This window comes from Saccostrea cucullata, unplaced genomic scaffold (genome assembly GCF_032062105.1).
Source record: "Saccostrea cucullata isolate Sc308-1 unplaced genomic scaffold, CSIRO_AGI_Scuc_v1 ctg1616, whole genome shotgun sequence".
In the NCBI taxonomy this organism is placed as follows: domain Eukaryota; kingdom Metazoa; phylum Mollusca; class Bivalvia; order Ostreida; family Ostreidae; genus Saccostrea; species Saccostrea cuccullata.
This window is the reverse complement of record NW_026939081.1, coordinates 25,575-42,097: the sequence shown is the minus strand read 5'-3', so window position 1 is coordinate 42,097 and position 16,523 is coordinate 25,575. Positions and strand designations below refer to the sequence as shown.

Sequence of the window (16,523 nt, the reverse complement as noted above, 5' to 3'; positions counted from 1 at the left end):
GCCACTGTAAATATTTATCCAGATAAATAATTTTTCTCTAAATCCAAATTTACTGCGAAGCTTTTATTTCTGCGGTACAGCTGACGTCACACCCGTTCCACCCCGTCGACTCAGAGAACACACTGGAAACGGAGCAACCAAAATCATGCCGTCCTCTCCCAACATAAGCGAGTAGTAAGTGTAATTCTGTATCCATCAGACATTCGTTTGGTTTACTATATCGGGAATACGGTGGTGAAGTTTTTTTGTTAGCGGTTGTCGGCTTTTTGCCCTAGATCTTCTCATGTTTATTTCTAGCAGCTGATCAGTCATCAGGGATTTCCCAGTCAAACTACTGATTATATTTTGTTAAATAATGAATGAGAATAGATAGTCTATTCCGAAAAAAAAGACGTTTTAATTATTGGGTCTTGATATGCTCTCACTCTTAGTCCTTATATCTATAGATTTTTGACATGGACTTGCTTTCACATATGGGCATTTGGCAATCACGATCCCTTAGAAAACATTGCTGGTAAAAGTAATCACTTAGTCGAGGTTCAATCAGTATATTTTCTACACATGGTAGTTTGAATTAAAATCATGTGACCAGTTCCGAAAATTGACAGTTCTAAATAATTAATGAACTGATCATCTGATGATCATGATGATAATAAAATAATTCAGAAGTGTAAAAATAAATTATACTTTATCTTATGGTTTGAAGGCTTATTTATGAAGGTATGAATTATGTGAAGTTTTCATTTTTACCATCGGTTTGCATTCGCTATCATGCTTGAAACAGTTGACATACCTTTACATTGCAACAAATCTGATTCACCGTGATGTGTCTGCAGAAAAACAGAGATCTGTAAAGACATGTTTTTCACATAATAGCTATAATCATATGGTCCATTTTGAGTAGATAAAAGATTTAATCAATTAATTAGAACATCACTAATCAAAAGTAAGTTTGATGTGTATTTTAACATACACTGTAATCTAGCTTGCCAAAAGTAAATAGATCACCTGAAAATATCAGAATATTTTCGTGTTGTCATTTTACTTTTCCGAATACCCATTACTGAAGTCGAGATGTGCTTATTCTATATCCCCCACATCATTGTCGTTTTTAGCTTCAGGGTCCCTGTTAAAAATTTAGGAGCAAATCCATTTCCAAGTAACTATTACTATTAGCCCTACCTAGAACAAATTTGCATGGACGATACATCTAGGGATGGACACTACCAGACTTACTTTCAATGCTGGTTCTGACCTACATTTTGGAGCAAAAACTATATACCCTGGAATCTTTGTCTGATTACAGTGGCATGAAATTATGAAATGTTGAGATTTTTGTTGAGGTTTGAGTAACAAAATGCTCCCTAATTTTTAGGCATCAATGCAAACAGTCAAACACATGCATGTATATGTTATATTTTATTGCAGACTTAATTTTTACTTAGGACAGGTTACTTAAAATTGCTTGTATAACACTTTCAGATTGATAGTAAGATTCAGATACTTTTAGTTCAATAGAATTTTTGCAAAGTTTTAAAAATTTAAAAAGTTTCTGGGAAGAGATTCTACAATGATTAATTTTCTTTACACAATGGGAAAATTGTAATTAGACATTACATTGAAAGATTAATATTGAAAAATTGCTGCTGCAGGGGTGGTGGTAAGAAATATGTGCCATCTAATTTCCTATTATTAATTTTAAAACACACACAAAAAAATTAAATGAATCAAATACTACAAAATAAATTATGAAGGATGCCTAACACCCTAAACAAAAACCTTAAAATCGTTAAGTCATGATGTGACTGACAAGTGGGTATTCCCTTGTCATAGCCATTTAACAAAGAAACACAACGTACAATACTACATTTTGGGAGGGGGGGGGAGAAATTCAATATACTTCACTTTAGACTCTCTTGCTTTATCTTAATTAATATCATTTTCTTTTAACCACTACACTTAACAATAATTTCAATATACGAGAGCTGATAAAATCAGCTGTTATCAGTTGCTTTGTAGTTTCGTTTTTTTACTTTCGTTTTTAACACAATGTTTATCATATCATTGTATTTAATTAATTAATTTCTGTTTTTAATAAAATGATATTTAATTAACCTCTAAATCTGTGTGGTTCACCATGCATATACCCCTTCAAATGGTTACGTATAATCCCCTAAATGCTCCAGGCATATTACCTGTACAGCTGTGTCAGTCTGCGATCAAGCGTGAAGTGATTTCCTGTGGCTAATTAACAGTTTTTTTAACACCTGGCAAACAAAGATACTATTCTGTGTGCATTGAATAAACAAGATGTTCATATCCTGATTTATAAAACACAAATCGGAAATTTTAGGATGAGTTTTCAGATCTTTCTTGTTGAGACAAACATGCTATGACACGCCGCGGGTCATTATGATTGCACTTGGTGAGAGGTCAATTTTGCGGGTGTGACCCACCGAATGCGGGTCACTTGGCAGGTCTGGATTTGCATCACTAGAACTGTGAACATTCTTTGAGATGAACTTTATAGTCTGGGTTTCTCCTTTCCCATTACACTAGTGCTGTATGTACCCTGTCCTAGAAGTGGCAGGTGAAAGACCGGCCAGGGAAGAGACTAGGTTGGTGTCTTTTGGGAGGGGGGAGATTTAAGGAGGGAGGAGTGTGGGTTTGATCACCAGTTTTCAGAAAGCTCAATTAGAAGTGCACCTGCCACCTGGCCATACCTGCAGAACTGCAGCTCTCTGGTTGAGAAAATTCAGACAGTTAAGCGAAAAATCAAAGGTTTTTACAACACATGGATCTGTAGCTCTCTGCATTATCTGTCCAAATTTTCTCAAGCAGAGAGCTTCAGTTCTGCAGTTAACCTGGCTAGAGATTTAAAAGGTCTGGTCACATTTATCTCATCTGCCATTACATTTGGTGCTATGAGCAAGATCAAATCTGTAACAGGAAAGAAAAAAAAATATATCCATGGCTGGACAAGAAATTGCACTTGGGACCCCAGGTCCCCTGTATCACTAGTCAGGAGACCGTTTCATCAACAAATCGTAAGCATACCATTACATTTATGATCGCCAAACGTGCACGCAACACCTAAACGAGCATGTCACTAAAGTTCTGGTAAATGTAGCACTTACGACTGGTGAGTTATGATCAACTTAATGGAACTCTTCAGGCTAAGGAGATGTTTTTGATTGATTGATTGATTGATTGATTGATTGATTGATTGATAGAGAGAGAGAGAACAAACGGAAGGAAGAGATCATTATGAAGTCGAAATATCATTTTTCTTGGTCTTCAAAAATTAAAAAATTAAAAGATAAAGATATAAAGGGGCTGCAGTAAATTGATAATTTATGAAAATATTAAATATATATTTCATGCAAAAAATTAATTGACAGATCTTCTATTTATCTATCTTAATTTACATTCTTGCATTTTATGTCTTATAAATGAACAAGTATTTGTTGAATATATTTTTTTATCCAATTGAATCATGGGACAAAATAAACTATTTGATAAAGACACTTCAAAATTGTGACTAATATTTATGACTAAATAAGAATGATATGGTATTTCAAAAAAGAAAAAAGGGTCATTTTATTCTACAAAAAAAATTCTGCCATAAATTATAGTTCCTGGCTTAATCCTATTTGAATGGAATTTAATCAAGTTTTTTTTTCCATTAGATATAGTTTAATTTACATTGTAGAATTAAAATTTAATGTTAAAACTTAATGAATCAGAATTTTAGAAATAAAGGTCCAGACCAAAATCTGCTCAAAAGCTCCGGATCTGACCCTCTTAAAAAAGGATTTTAGTAAGTCTGTCACAGTAACAATTTCTTGAAATGGAGTGTGATCCCAGATTGTTCACTGTATTTAAATTATTTGCCTTTTTAGGGGGTGGGTGGGGTACTGACCTCTTAAATGGAATCAAGAATATTACGTTTATTTTTGTGAATACCAATCTTTCAACTAAGCGTAAGTTATAAGATTGGACTTAATTTCATAACTTTTTTTTTCAAAGAAAATTCAATTTTTAGAGCACATTAATGCCAAACGGTACCTTCTTCTTTGGATTTTTTTTTCTGCTTATATTAAGAACTAATTTTTTTTTCTTTCTTTTTCAGTCGGATTGTGCTGCCGATGACAGTAGAAGAGGTAATGCTCTTGTATTATGTTAATATCTATATCTATTTATCTATATTGTGTCTCACCTGTTTTATTCATGTTTTCATTACATTTTTAATCCAGGTAGAGAGATTATTGGAAAAGTTTGAATAGCAGAGTGACAGTTCTTTTTATTTTTTTCTCATCCCTTCATTTGTAATCTCCCAGAAACTAAAGGATGGCATGATACATTTAGAGAAAATCCATAATCAAATCAGGAGATACTCTTAAATCTTTCCTTCAGTTGCTCGTAGAAATGATAGCTGGGACTTTTTAGATTTTGATGGGGAACTTGGAACCAATAGGATTTTTATACTCTTATGGATTGAAAATTTTTTTTCAGAAACCATAGGTATTTTACCACGGCGCATATCTTGGCATTTGTACTTATTCCCTATTCACACGTTATATAGACATGATAGAGGAGAGGAATTTTTTTTTGGTATATCTCTCAGTTTTATACAGAAACTGTTCAAAAGTTTACAAGAATTTTTTTTCACAAGTTGTTAATATCAATTCTGCGCAATTGTTCTTTCCTAAAATGTGTTGAAAAAGCATTATAATTTAAAAAAAAATTAGATTTTTACTTGACCTTCCCTTCAGTATTATAATTATAAAATACTATAGATGCTAAATGACATTGTAAACTAAACCATTCCTGATAGTCAGTTTTTACATGTTGTGCTTATCCTTAGGGGGTATACAACTAATCAAGAAAACTCTGTAATGTGTTATTATTTAGTCTGTCACTAGAGATCGTTAGCTGTTCATTTTGATCATTTAGAGGACCCTGGTGATTGTAAGCTGTTATTTTATTGATTTGTGTAAGTATATTAACCAGTCGGTCGTGAATGTGACCACAGAACTCTAGCTGATTGGTGTATACAGTTACCTATCTAGGTATAACTGGTCACCTACCTGTAACAGGTAATACAGGTGGGAGAGTCAGGAAGTACCCCGGGGGAACCAGGATAATCTGTCACTAGATATCCTGTATCTCTCTAAAAAAAAGTCCTCAAGAACACAGAAACACACACTGAATGTTATTTTTCAGTTTAAAGTATTTTGACCAGCTATACCTGTATGTGTTACAGTGTAATTACATTGACATTGTGAAATTATTATGTACTTCAATCCATTAAAATATCGTTGAGGGGGGGACTCCTTATGTCTGCAATTTGAAAATCAGCATTTCCCAGTGGAATACAGTTTGTTAGCATGGTCAATGAGCTGAATGTTTTCCTTACGTCCTTTGTGATTCTGAAAGACATAAATATAAAAGTTACACTGTTTGTACAAAAGATATACATATAAGATATATACTATTTGTATGAAGATATACACATAAAAAGTTAGACTACTTGTATGAAGAATCGTTTCCTGATGTAACAACTTCACAGATCAATCAAAGGATGCTACAGTATATTGACATTGACTTGATGTTTTAGAGGAGGACATTTCTCCCCTCTTACCAGATCAATACCCCTCGTAACACCAGGTCTTTCCTCTTATCAACAGTTAGATCAATATAAACACTGTAAAAAGATTATTTTTATAGATTTTTTTTTATCCTTCAAGGCCAGTCCTTTTTTCAATAATCTTGATTGTTTTCCTTAAACTTTCTTATGTTGAATTGTATTTTTTTTATTTTGGAAACTTTGTTAACTAGGGGTGGGACGATACACACATCTTGCGATACGATACGTATCTCGATATATTGGCACGATACAATAGGTATCTCGATATTATGATAAATTATAAAACTATTCCAAATAATAAGTATTTTATTTTTTTTTGTCTAGACATTAAATCAACAAATTATTCTACATCAAATCATGTTAACTTTGCTTTGAAATTAATACTTGAAGTTCATCAATTTCATTGACTAAAACTGTACAAAACAATGATAGTACATGTACATACTATTATTACTATTCAGAATTTGTTTACAAATAGTTGTGTATTTTATCAGAGAACACAGACTAAAAATTCATTTAAAAACATCGATCATATTTACATTATTATTAAATCATTGCTGAAAGTGTTAGTGTTGTAAAATCGGACAAATTTTACTATCGATTATCAAATTGAATCGGAAGAACACAATCGATTATATAATCGATAATTTGATCTATTTAAAAAGGTTAAATTTATTCATCCTGAGAAGTATTTTTAATAGGATATGGATATAATTCGGCGTCAACCTCTTCACCATGCATGTTCGCCATTTTGTTTACCGCCGATTTACGTCCCTTATTATTATTAAAAATATAGCGATCTATCGATGATGATTTTTACAATCGATTGTCGCCGATCTGGGCCTTCAAACGACGATTTTTCGATAGTCGGCGACTATCGTAACAACACTAGAAAGTGTGTCGCCAAGTTAAGATTACAAAAAAAGTACGAGATAGATTAACAATTTATAATATCAAATGTTCTGGAAACGATATTTTCTGTGTATAGAACGCATTTCATACTGAACTTTTCTTGTCCAATCTCCCGAGCCTGCTTAAAAGTGAAAACGTTTTACCCCTAATCAACGACTTATTAGTTCTAAAGTGTGTCTTCAATATCAAAATAATCTCTTCACTTCGTACAAGCCGCCATTTTCAAAGGACAGGTACTTTCATTTTCAATTTTTGGATGGGTCGTTCGTGTATCGTTTCGTACCGATATTTGAATGCTTGTATCGTAATCCGTATCTTGGAGGAAAATATCGGTATGTATCGGTGCATCGGTATATCGTCCCACCCCTATTGTTAACTAACATACAAGATGAGGAAGTTCAAAGCATTGACTTTAATCAGAAGGATAAATCTATAACACTAATACTTTTTATTTATGCAGCCAAAAGCCAGTAGTATTTTTTTATTATATTATTTTCTAGCCAATGGTTCCTGATCCACTATTATTCATACAAACCTTTGATCTATGGTGCAATTAAAAATCTGTATTGTTTACTTCACATGATCTTGAATCTTACAACATGCCGGCTCATACAGCTTGTATCATAAGCAAAAATAAAGAGCATATTCAAAAATGAAAATATATAAAGAAAAATGTGTCATTTATTGTTATGATACGGAGTGTATCAAGTTTGTCAGTTATGGTCAGTGGCAGAAGCCAGTGTTAGGATTACTTTATAATCTTATGATTTGATTTCAGTATCTTATGATTTGATTTCAGTATCAAGTTGGTCAGTTATGGTCAGTGGCAGAGGCCAGCAAAAATGAAACAGGAGGAGGAGAGGGAATTGAAGTCCGAGTCAATGAACCTTTTGATGAGAATAATTACCCCCCAGAGAGCCCCTTACTGCCACTGACACCTGGTGGAGAACCCTTGACCAAGGGGCAATACACCCACAAAGTCTACCACTTAGCTAGGTAAGGATATCTAAAACTTAGATAGGTAAGAGCAGTACACCCTTCAAAATCTACCACTTGGCTAGGTAAGGACTGTGTCACAGTGCACCCACAAAATCTAGATAGGCAGAGGAGCACATCCTTCAAAATCTACCACTTAGCTAGGTACATGTTAGGACAATACACCTACAAATTAAACCACCTAGGAAGTTAAGGGCAGTGCACCCTCAAAATCTAAGTACACCAACAAAATCTACCACTTAGCTAGGTACTGACATTGCACCCAGTTATTCTACCATGTAGCCTTGTATGTGCAGTACTACACCCACAAATCTACCCCATACCCAAATTGGGGCAGTATACTCACAAAATGAAATTGTCTACTAGGGATGGGTATCATTAGAAATTTCATATCGCATTGTATCATGATTTTTTCCCAAAATATCACGATAGTATCATGATATTTTTACAAGCAATTTTTATAATGATCTTAAATGAATAGTCATTTATTTTCTTAAAAATATGCTAGAAAAACAAATTTCCACTTTTTTGAAATTTTTATGTAAATAAAATTAATCATATTTGGATGGTAAGGTGCCGTTCTTTTCATCTTTTACAACATTTTTCTTAGACTTTCATTTATTGTAATTTGAACGATTGGAAAAATAAATGAATAATTTCTGGACTTTATAATATGTACCTAAATACCAGAATTTATGTCTCTGTATCACAATACATATCACGCAACAAAAAATCGCGATATACCGGTATACAGATAAAATCTCACATCCCTATTGTCTACATCAGAACATGATGGGTCACATCAGTTTGTTGGGGTTTTTTTAATTACTTAAGAGGGAATTTCTATTCACTCACTTAATCAGTTAATTTTTTTGATCAGAATCTGTGGTAAGTTTTAGATTAATATTTCTTTGTACTTAGTTCTTTTCAGCTCACCTGAGCTAAGCTAAAAGCTCAGTGAATTTTTCTGATCACACATTGTCTAGCATCCATGGGTCTGTCTGTCCGTATGTAAATTTTTTACATTTTCAAAGAACTACATGTACCAGGCTAAACTGTGAGAAATGGAAAGCACTCATCACTGCTCATAGCAGAAAATGTTTTGTTCATAGTGATCTGAGGACAACTGATGAGTGCAGGGTTACAGGGGAAGAAAACAGAGAGTATGCAAATTATAATTCATTTGAATGCTTAAACACTTTGTTTTTGTTTTAGTCGAGTCCCAGCATTTATACGACTTATAGCACCAAAAGGATCCCTAGAAATTCATGAAAAAGCCTGGAATGCCTACCCCTACTGCAGAACTATTGTGTCGGTATGTATAGATAATTTAGCATCAATGAGCACCCACCCACCCCTCCCCTGGCCAGTTCTTTGGCTATGCAGATCACAGTAAAAGACAAAGCAAACATGCTTAATATAATGAATTGATGCTTACAACAGTAGTTTTCATTCCCCATGGCTTTAAGGTGCATGTATTCTATAAGCTTAAAGGACAGAGTAAATTACATTTACAACAAACCAAAGTCACCCATCCCTGGCACTTCTTTGTAAGTGTGTTTAACTGTATCTTGTTCAAATTCATACCTCAGTGGATACTTAATGGTTTGTATGGGAGAGTTCAGGCCCTTGTGCTTTTTTATTTAATCAAGATCTTCTAGTAGAGAATTTCTCAACTTTTTTCCATCACAACTACTGTAACCATTACAGTGATTTAAAAGATCTGGTTTCTTTTGCAGAATCCTGACTACATGAAGGATGGATTTTACATCAAGATAGAAACAATGCATTGTCCAGATAGAGGAACTCAGGAAAATGTAGGTCTTTTATAAGAATTAGATAGCTAAATATGTATAAAAAGAAATTGAAAGCTTATGTATAAAAAGAAACCATTACAGTGTCTCCATGTGAAAGGAACTTGCATATTGTGTGAATTATGTATGAAACAAAATCAGACTATCTAGATTGGGGTACATGTATTGATGAAAGTGTATATTAAGGGGCTTATCTATAAAAAGAAACTAAACACTATCTAGATTGGGACATCCATGGCAAAAATATGTGTTTTGTGATGCATATCATAAAAAGGACCTTACTGTAAAATTGATACATTGCTTTTACATGTCAGATTTAAAGAAATTTTTGAATAAAATTAGTTATTAATTAAATATTCAACATGGATTAAATTTTCCTTTTACCTTTTCATGTTCTTTGCCACACAAGAAAATTGTTGATACTTTACATGTACAATATGAGTACTGATTAATTGATACTCTATAGGTACAATATAAGAAATATTTAAGTTAAATTAACAAATTAATACTTTTCTGGTACAATATAAGTACCTGGTACTATAAATTGATACTTTACAGGTTCAATATAAGTACTTATTAATTGATACTTTAAGGGTACAATATAAGTACTAATTCATTCATACTTTACAGATACAATATAAGTACTATTTATTGATACTTTGCAGTTTCAATATAAGGACTGTTTACTTGACCCTTTACAGGTACACCAGCTGCCTCCTGATGATCTAAAGATCCGAAAAGTGGAGAATATAGACATAGCTAATGACCCAGTTAGGTCCGCTGTAAGTATCAACTATGAACGAAGTCTAATAAACTGTAGAAAGAAGAAAGAAGAATAAATCTTAAAAAAATCTAGTAACAGGAAGGTCATGGTAAGTCATATTTTGTGAAGAACCATCTTTAGTCGGCACACTATATTGGACTGCAGTTACTCAGGTAAGAGTTGTGGCCCATGGACCTCTTGTTGCTTTGTCCATTACTTCAGATTAGAATTTCTAAGAAGAAATATAGATTTTACTGAGAAAGCTCCTATGTTTATCCATGTTGCTTAATTTCTGTGGTTTTATGTTGTATGATCTCCAGAGGGTAAGATGTTTGCTCACAGTTAAAATATAACACACAACTTTCTTACTCGTGTACAGCTCAACACAAAGATCCATATAAAAATCATGCAATCTGAATTAAACCTGAGAATTATGTTTGTTATTACATCAATTTAAATAAGGATGAAACTACTTTTTCATCATATTCCTTCAAATTATTTAGTAAATTTTTTATTCATTTATTCTTCAGTTCAGAAGTGGATATAACCTTAGTCATAGCCAAAAATATAATAAAAAATGCGTGTTTTTATGTACATGTAATGTCCACCTATGTTTCAAAGTAGATACAGTATTACAGTTATGTCAGTTTATAATATAAAATACATGTTTATATACAGTCATGGACAGTTTACTTTTTTTGATGTGACTTCGTTGTGAAGAGGTATTCGCATTTAATTACTGTAGATCACTAAATTTTCGCGACACCTTATTTTCGCGTGATAGTCATTGACTCTTGATTAGCGAGACAAAATTTTCACGAATTGTGGTTATTGCTCTATATAATCTTAAGTAATACTATTATACGCAAGAATTAAATTTTCGTGAGCACACTGTCTCGCGTAATTACCCGAAAATAAAGTTCTCGCGAATAAAAAGTGATTTACAGTGAGCATAATTATGCATGATTGCTGTAAACATGATCTTTTGTAACAAATATACATTTTGAAGATAATTATTTTTTTTTTTAATTTAAAATTGACTTCTTGCATGATTCATGTATGGATCAAAACCAGTAATAATGTCTTTGAACTAATACATCAGTTGAAAGTGAAATTGTCTATGATCTTTCCATCACTATAAAATAATTCACAGAGAATTCATTAACCATGTTCCTAAATTCTTATGTCAGGACTTGCACAAATACCTATAGTAATACTTTGGGGAATATGTGACTCATAGGTTTTGCCTAATTCTTTGACATGTGATATGTCCACGTCACATGACTTTGATGTTAGGTTTTCGGGTCAGTGTCACATGACTTGGACTGTAAAGGCCACTGATTGGTTATGTTTCACATACAAATGTAGTTCTTAAACAATGCAGGGTTCAAAATAAAATTTTCTAAGCACTACTTTCTTTAGATTAGTGACTTCTAATGTCACCATGATATTAATTTATTCAAATCAAACCTTTTTCCAATTTATTCAATAAAAAACTGAGATTTTAATAGCTTTGAAATAGTTAGTTTCTGTTTACATGATATATGTCTTTAACCATATGTCATTTTCTTTCACTGTCAAACTGAACTATTCTCTCTCTCTCTTTTTTATTTTTTTTTTGGGGGGGGGGGTCATAAATAGACAGATAAATAAACAGTGGTATGATTGGACTTTGAAATATTGATCATGAAATCACTGAAACGTGATTGAAGGTCTGAATATTGATCATGATATTACTTATAATTGTTTTTTTTTTAAATTTAAAGATGGGCTAACAGGAGGGAAATAAAATAAAATTGAAACCAGCGACATTTTTGAAAAATTTTGAAATTTTCTGTGGTCTTTGAACACTATTTCCAATTGCTCGAATTGTGCAGTGGTATAGCGTCAGCTTTAGAATTTCTATGTAAGGAGTTGGTCCTTAGATCAGTGGTTACAATCTCACTGGGGGACGTGGAGACTGGTCCTCCGTATGAGACCGTATAAACCGAGGTCCAGTGTCGCAGTAGGTGCTGGCTTGAAAAAGATCCCTCACTGCTCAATGGCCATCAGTGCCAAGTATAGGTCAAAATTTGTAGCTCTCCACCTGCAAGTGATGGTGTTTCCATATGATTGAAAAATTCTCAAGAAGGATGTTAAACAACAAACAAAAAAAACAGACTATTCCTGTACAAAGATCACTTTAATCATTTTTCACCAGTCTCAGTCTTCAGGGTTAAGATAAGAATTAAGTGAATTATGAACTCTCCAATCATACTGTTGTCTTAAAACTTGTAACTAGTTAACTTCCCTTTCTAATCTAATTTGGAGTTGTACTTTTTTAACTGCCCTAAATGATGTATAGTTTTGATTGTTATTCACATAATTATCAGAAACTGCTTTCACAGTCAGTGTCATGTTGTTTTTTATGCAGTGTTTTGAAAGAATTATTGTTAACATATTAAACTTGCTAACTTCAACCCTATAAAGTTTAGAATCCTGTAAGTCAGAGAGATGTAAAGACAATGTTTTATTTCAGGATTATAAACCAGAGTGGGATCCCAAAAAAGTCAAGTCTGAAAAAACTGGACGTGGCCCATTAGATGGAAACTGGAAGGTAAGTGTGACTTTTATAAAGAAAGTAAATAATAAGGATTAAACCACTCTGTAAATCTGTCTTTCATTCTGAGATGAGACAAGAATATTAATATTTGTGATATTGATTAAGGGTTATTAAAAAGTGAATTGCTAATTCCGGAATTGTCAGGCATTGGTTTTCATCATTTTCATTAAGCTCTGCTTTCTCAAGCTTTTACTTCACTAAAAAATGTAAACAATCAATGATAAAATTATTACAGGAGAGTTGTACACCAGTAATGTGCTGTTATATTATTACAGGAGAGTTGTACACCAGTAATGTGCTGTTATATTATTACAGGAGAGTTGTACACCAGTAATGTGCTGTTATATTATTACAGGAGAGTTGTACACCAGTAATGTGCTGTTATATTATTACAGGAGAGTTGTACACCAGTAATGTGCTGTTATAAATTAGTCTCTGTCAAATTCAAGTGGTTTGGTTTACAAAACAGAGTGGAAAAATTCATTCAAACAGTAAGTCTTACTTAAGTTTTTGAGTTTTCATTGAAATAAGTCATTTTTGGACACTCAGACTCTTAATATTTATTTATATTTGTTCCCTATTTCAGCAAGAGAAAAGAATATTTACGAATTTCCATAGACAGGTGTTTTGTTGGTTAGATAAATATCACGGTCTAACAATGGATGACATCCGACGTATAGAGGAACAAACTAAAAAGGAGCTGGACGAGGTAGGTTTAAAGTTTGGGGTCTGAATGAGCAGACAAAAAAAACCAATAAAATTTATCACAAACAAACGCTGGCAACAACAATTAAAGAAATATAACCTTGAAACTAACCAGACAAATAAATACACAGAAATGCTGGCCACAACGATAAAAAAAATAGAATTAAGGCCATAATAAATAAATTGCTAGATTCTCATCCAAATTTTTTTAAAAATCGAGGCGGGCGGGCGGCTTTTATTTTATATTTTTTATTTTTTCAGTTTTGCAGATTTTTTATTGACCTGGTCAATCGGTGTAATTTTATCTATAATACCCGAGTAAAAGTCATAGTAAAGGTTCAATTATCTCTTACTTCACAGCATCACCAATCTTTTTCAACCAATGACCCTTGTTTAAAATATATACGCATGTATTACAGCATTTACAATCTTTTCAGCTGTCAAAATCATGTCGACTTTTGCCGGATTTAAAACGAAAGTAGAATGGTAGATGAATAGGATTGAATACCGATCCCAATCAGAATTAAGACAAAGAAAAACAGAAATAAAAAAAATTGAGGCGGGGGTATAAAATCGGGACGGGCGGAGATGAGAATCTAGGAATATTTTTATTATGGCCTAACCGCTAAAAAATGGAATTTACTTTTAACCCAACCTGACAACTAATACACAGAAATGGTGGTCAAAATGATTAGAAAAAAAAGGAATTAACCCGGACAAGAGAAACAAATACACTTTAAATGTTATAAGTATTAATTTAGTATTTTCATTTGGATGAGATTTAAATCAGGTAGGTTTAAAGTTTGGGGTCTGAATGAGCAGACAAAAAAAAACAACAAAATTTATCACAAACAAACGCTGGCAACAACAATTAAAAAAATATAACCTTGAAACTAACCAGACAAATAAATACACAGAAATGCTGGCCACAACGATAAAAAAAAATAGAATTAACCGCTAAAAAATGGAATTTACTTTTAACCCAACCTGACAACTAATACACAGAAATGGTGGTCACAATGATTAGAAAAAAAAGGAATTAACCCGGACAAGAGAAACAAATACACTTTAAATGTTAAAGTATTAATTTAGTATTTTCATTTGGATGAGATTTAAATCAGCTGTTTTGAAAAATGATGGGTAATCATCATAATTACTGACTGTCTTATGGAAAATTTGGTCAATATGACTTGCAATCACCATGTTTTCATTTTTCAAAGAGCAAGAGCCATCTTATGCATAAAATGGCCCTGTACTTATATCATTAATTAACTATCACCCTCTTTCCATTTTCATATATCAAAATAAAGTAGACACTTGGTGCTTTCATGTTCTATAATGAAATTTTGTTTTGAGAATCCAAATATTTGAAAACAGGCTTTGAGAAATTGCAATGTTCTTGAAATTTGCAGAAAATATGCGTATTTGACTACCGTCAACAAAGAATTAAAATATGAGCACAGCCCACGATCCAAAAAATAAAACATGTTTTTTGATCTTCAGAAATAGACCTTTCATTATGTGTTGGCATATTTTGGATCAGAGGTTGTGCTCTATATGAAATACTGAAAAAACGCTTCAACTTTAGGTCATTTTCAAAGGAATTTACAGGATATTTGGAAAATGACGCATTTTATGACATCATAATGCATTGACTAGATGTGAAATTACATCACAATTAATAGATACGTGGTCACCAACAGTCCAAGTGATAAATACTGCATTTGCAACCTAAACTGAGCGGTTTTGAATTTTCAGAAATTCTCAGGGCCAAATAAAGCCTAAAGTGGCTCTACCTCTTTATTCTACCCTGGTTATGTAAGACCAGATTTTGAAATTACGGCTAAAAATGAGTGTTAAAGCTAGTCTCACTTTACTTGCAATCTAAAAATAAGTGTCCACAGAGCAATTTCAAGTAGAAATATCACCCATTTCATGAAATATAATGTATTACAGATTTTTTTATTTGGTCCAGATTAGGGGAACAAAAGCTTGATGTATAAATGTTATATTTATTTTCAGTCCCGAGCTAGGGGCCAGATAAGGGGGACAACTGCTGCTGATGAGAAGGAGTGATGTCGTCCGGGTCAATAGTCATTCCATTAGCCATGACAGCACATACTGGACAGCATCACCCCCACACAGTACACACCAACAGACCTTACTGATTCACCCAATTCTTTGTGATGAGATTTTTATTTGAAATGATATTTGAGATGTCATTTTCTATACGAGACTTAATTTCATAGTTTATTTTCCTAAGACATACCTGAGGTTGTAGCGTTGTGTGTTTGTCCATTATAAAATGAGGTTTTCTCTCTTTGTAGAGTGCAGAGGGAGATAACCCCCACATTCTGTCATGTGCTCATTTGTTAAGATTTTATTATTATTTATTGTACATTAGGATTTGAATGCACCAGCATAACATTGTGTTTTTATAGGAACTGCTGCCATAGATTTACAGGAGATGATGACTGTATGATATGTAACCCTTCCTTTTCCTTGTGCTATGTCTGTCTGAATTATGTTCTCATTACAAATCCAGGCTCTTAAGATTTAATAGTGTTCAGTAACTCTAATTTCTGTAGCTATACAAAGATAAAGGGCTCAGTTTATAAAGTTGTTTAGCCCCGGCTGGAATCCTAGGCTATTTTCAGTGCTTTATAACCTGAGCTGTTCAGAACACTATTGAACATTAAGTGCAATAATGGAATCTATATATGAATAACTTACTGTGGAGAAATCCAACTTCATGTCATAAACTAAAATCTGTATCAGTAATCATGCATTGAGATTGAAGTAAAAAATGAATTTAAAGTCTGGAACATTACTCAGTTACTGTGTTTGAATTATTATTTTCTAAATTGAGTGAATGTTGAGCAACTTTCGATATATGGGGACATTCCACCATTATAGACGTTTAAATATGTTGAGTACTATGGTTCCTATATTCTTGTTAAATATTCTTTATGCAAATTGTGGTGACCAGTTTACATAAAATTTCCCTGGCTACCTCCTCAATGTCTAAATGTTTCCATGTCAGCCTATTTGTCAACGGGATCTCAAGTATTAGGCTAAACA

At 32.9% G+C, this 16,523-nt stretch overlaps 1 protein-coding gene across 1 annotated transcript; it reads left to right on the top strand.

Moving 5' to 3' along the window:
- Window positions 1–33: 33 nt before the first annotated feature.
- LOC134252197 (phosphatidylinositol transfer protein alpha isoform-like) lies at window positions 34–16,277 on the top strand. The gene is made up of 10 exons (XM_062734631.1): window positions 34–174; window positions 4,133–4,163; window positions 7,362–7,558; window positions 8,774–8,873; window positions 9,298–9,375; window positions 10,074–10,154; window positions 12,654–12,731; window positions 13,133–13,228; window positions 13,324–13,446; window positions 15,465–16,277. Exons 1-10 carry the CDS (start codon window positions 146–148, stop codon window positions 15,516–15,518), a joined length of 867 nt encoding a protein of 288 aa, XP_062590615.1. The 5' UTR covers window positions 34–145; the 3' UTR covers window positions 15,519–16,277.
- The last annotated feature ends 246 nt before the right edge of the window (window positions 16,278–16,523 follow it).

Bases quoted from the DNA above. Each gene is read 5' to 3' on its own strand.
- LOC134252197 (XM_062734631.1), top strand. From the start codon at position 146: ATGCCGTCCTCTCCCAACATAAGCGAGTA. The intron at 175-4,132 runs GTAAGTGTAATT...TTTCTTTTTCAG, and splicing joins TCTCCCAACATAAGCGAGTA to TCGGATTGTGCTGCCGATGA. The intron at 8,874-9,297 runs GTATGTATAGAT...TTTCTTTTGCAG, and splicing joins ACTGCAGAACTATTGTGTCG to AATCCTGACTACATGAAGGA.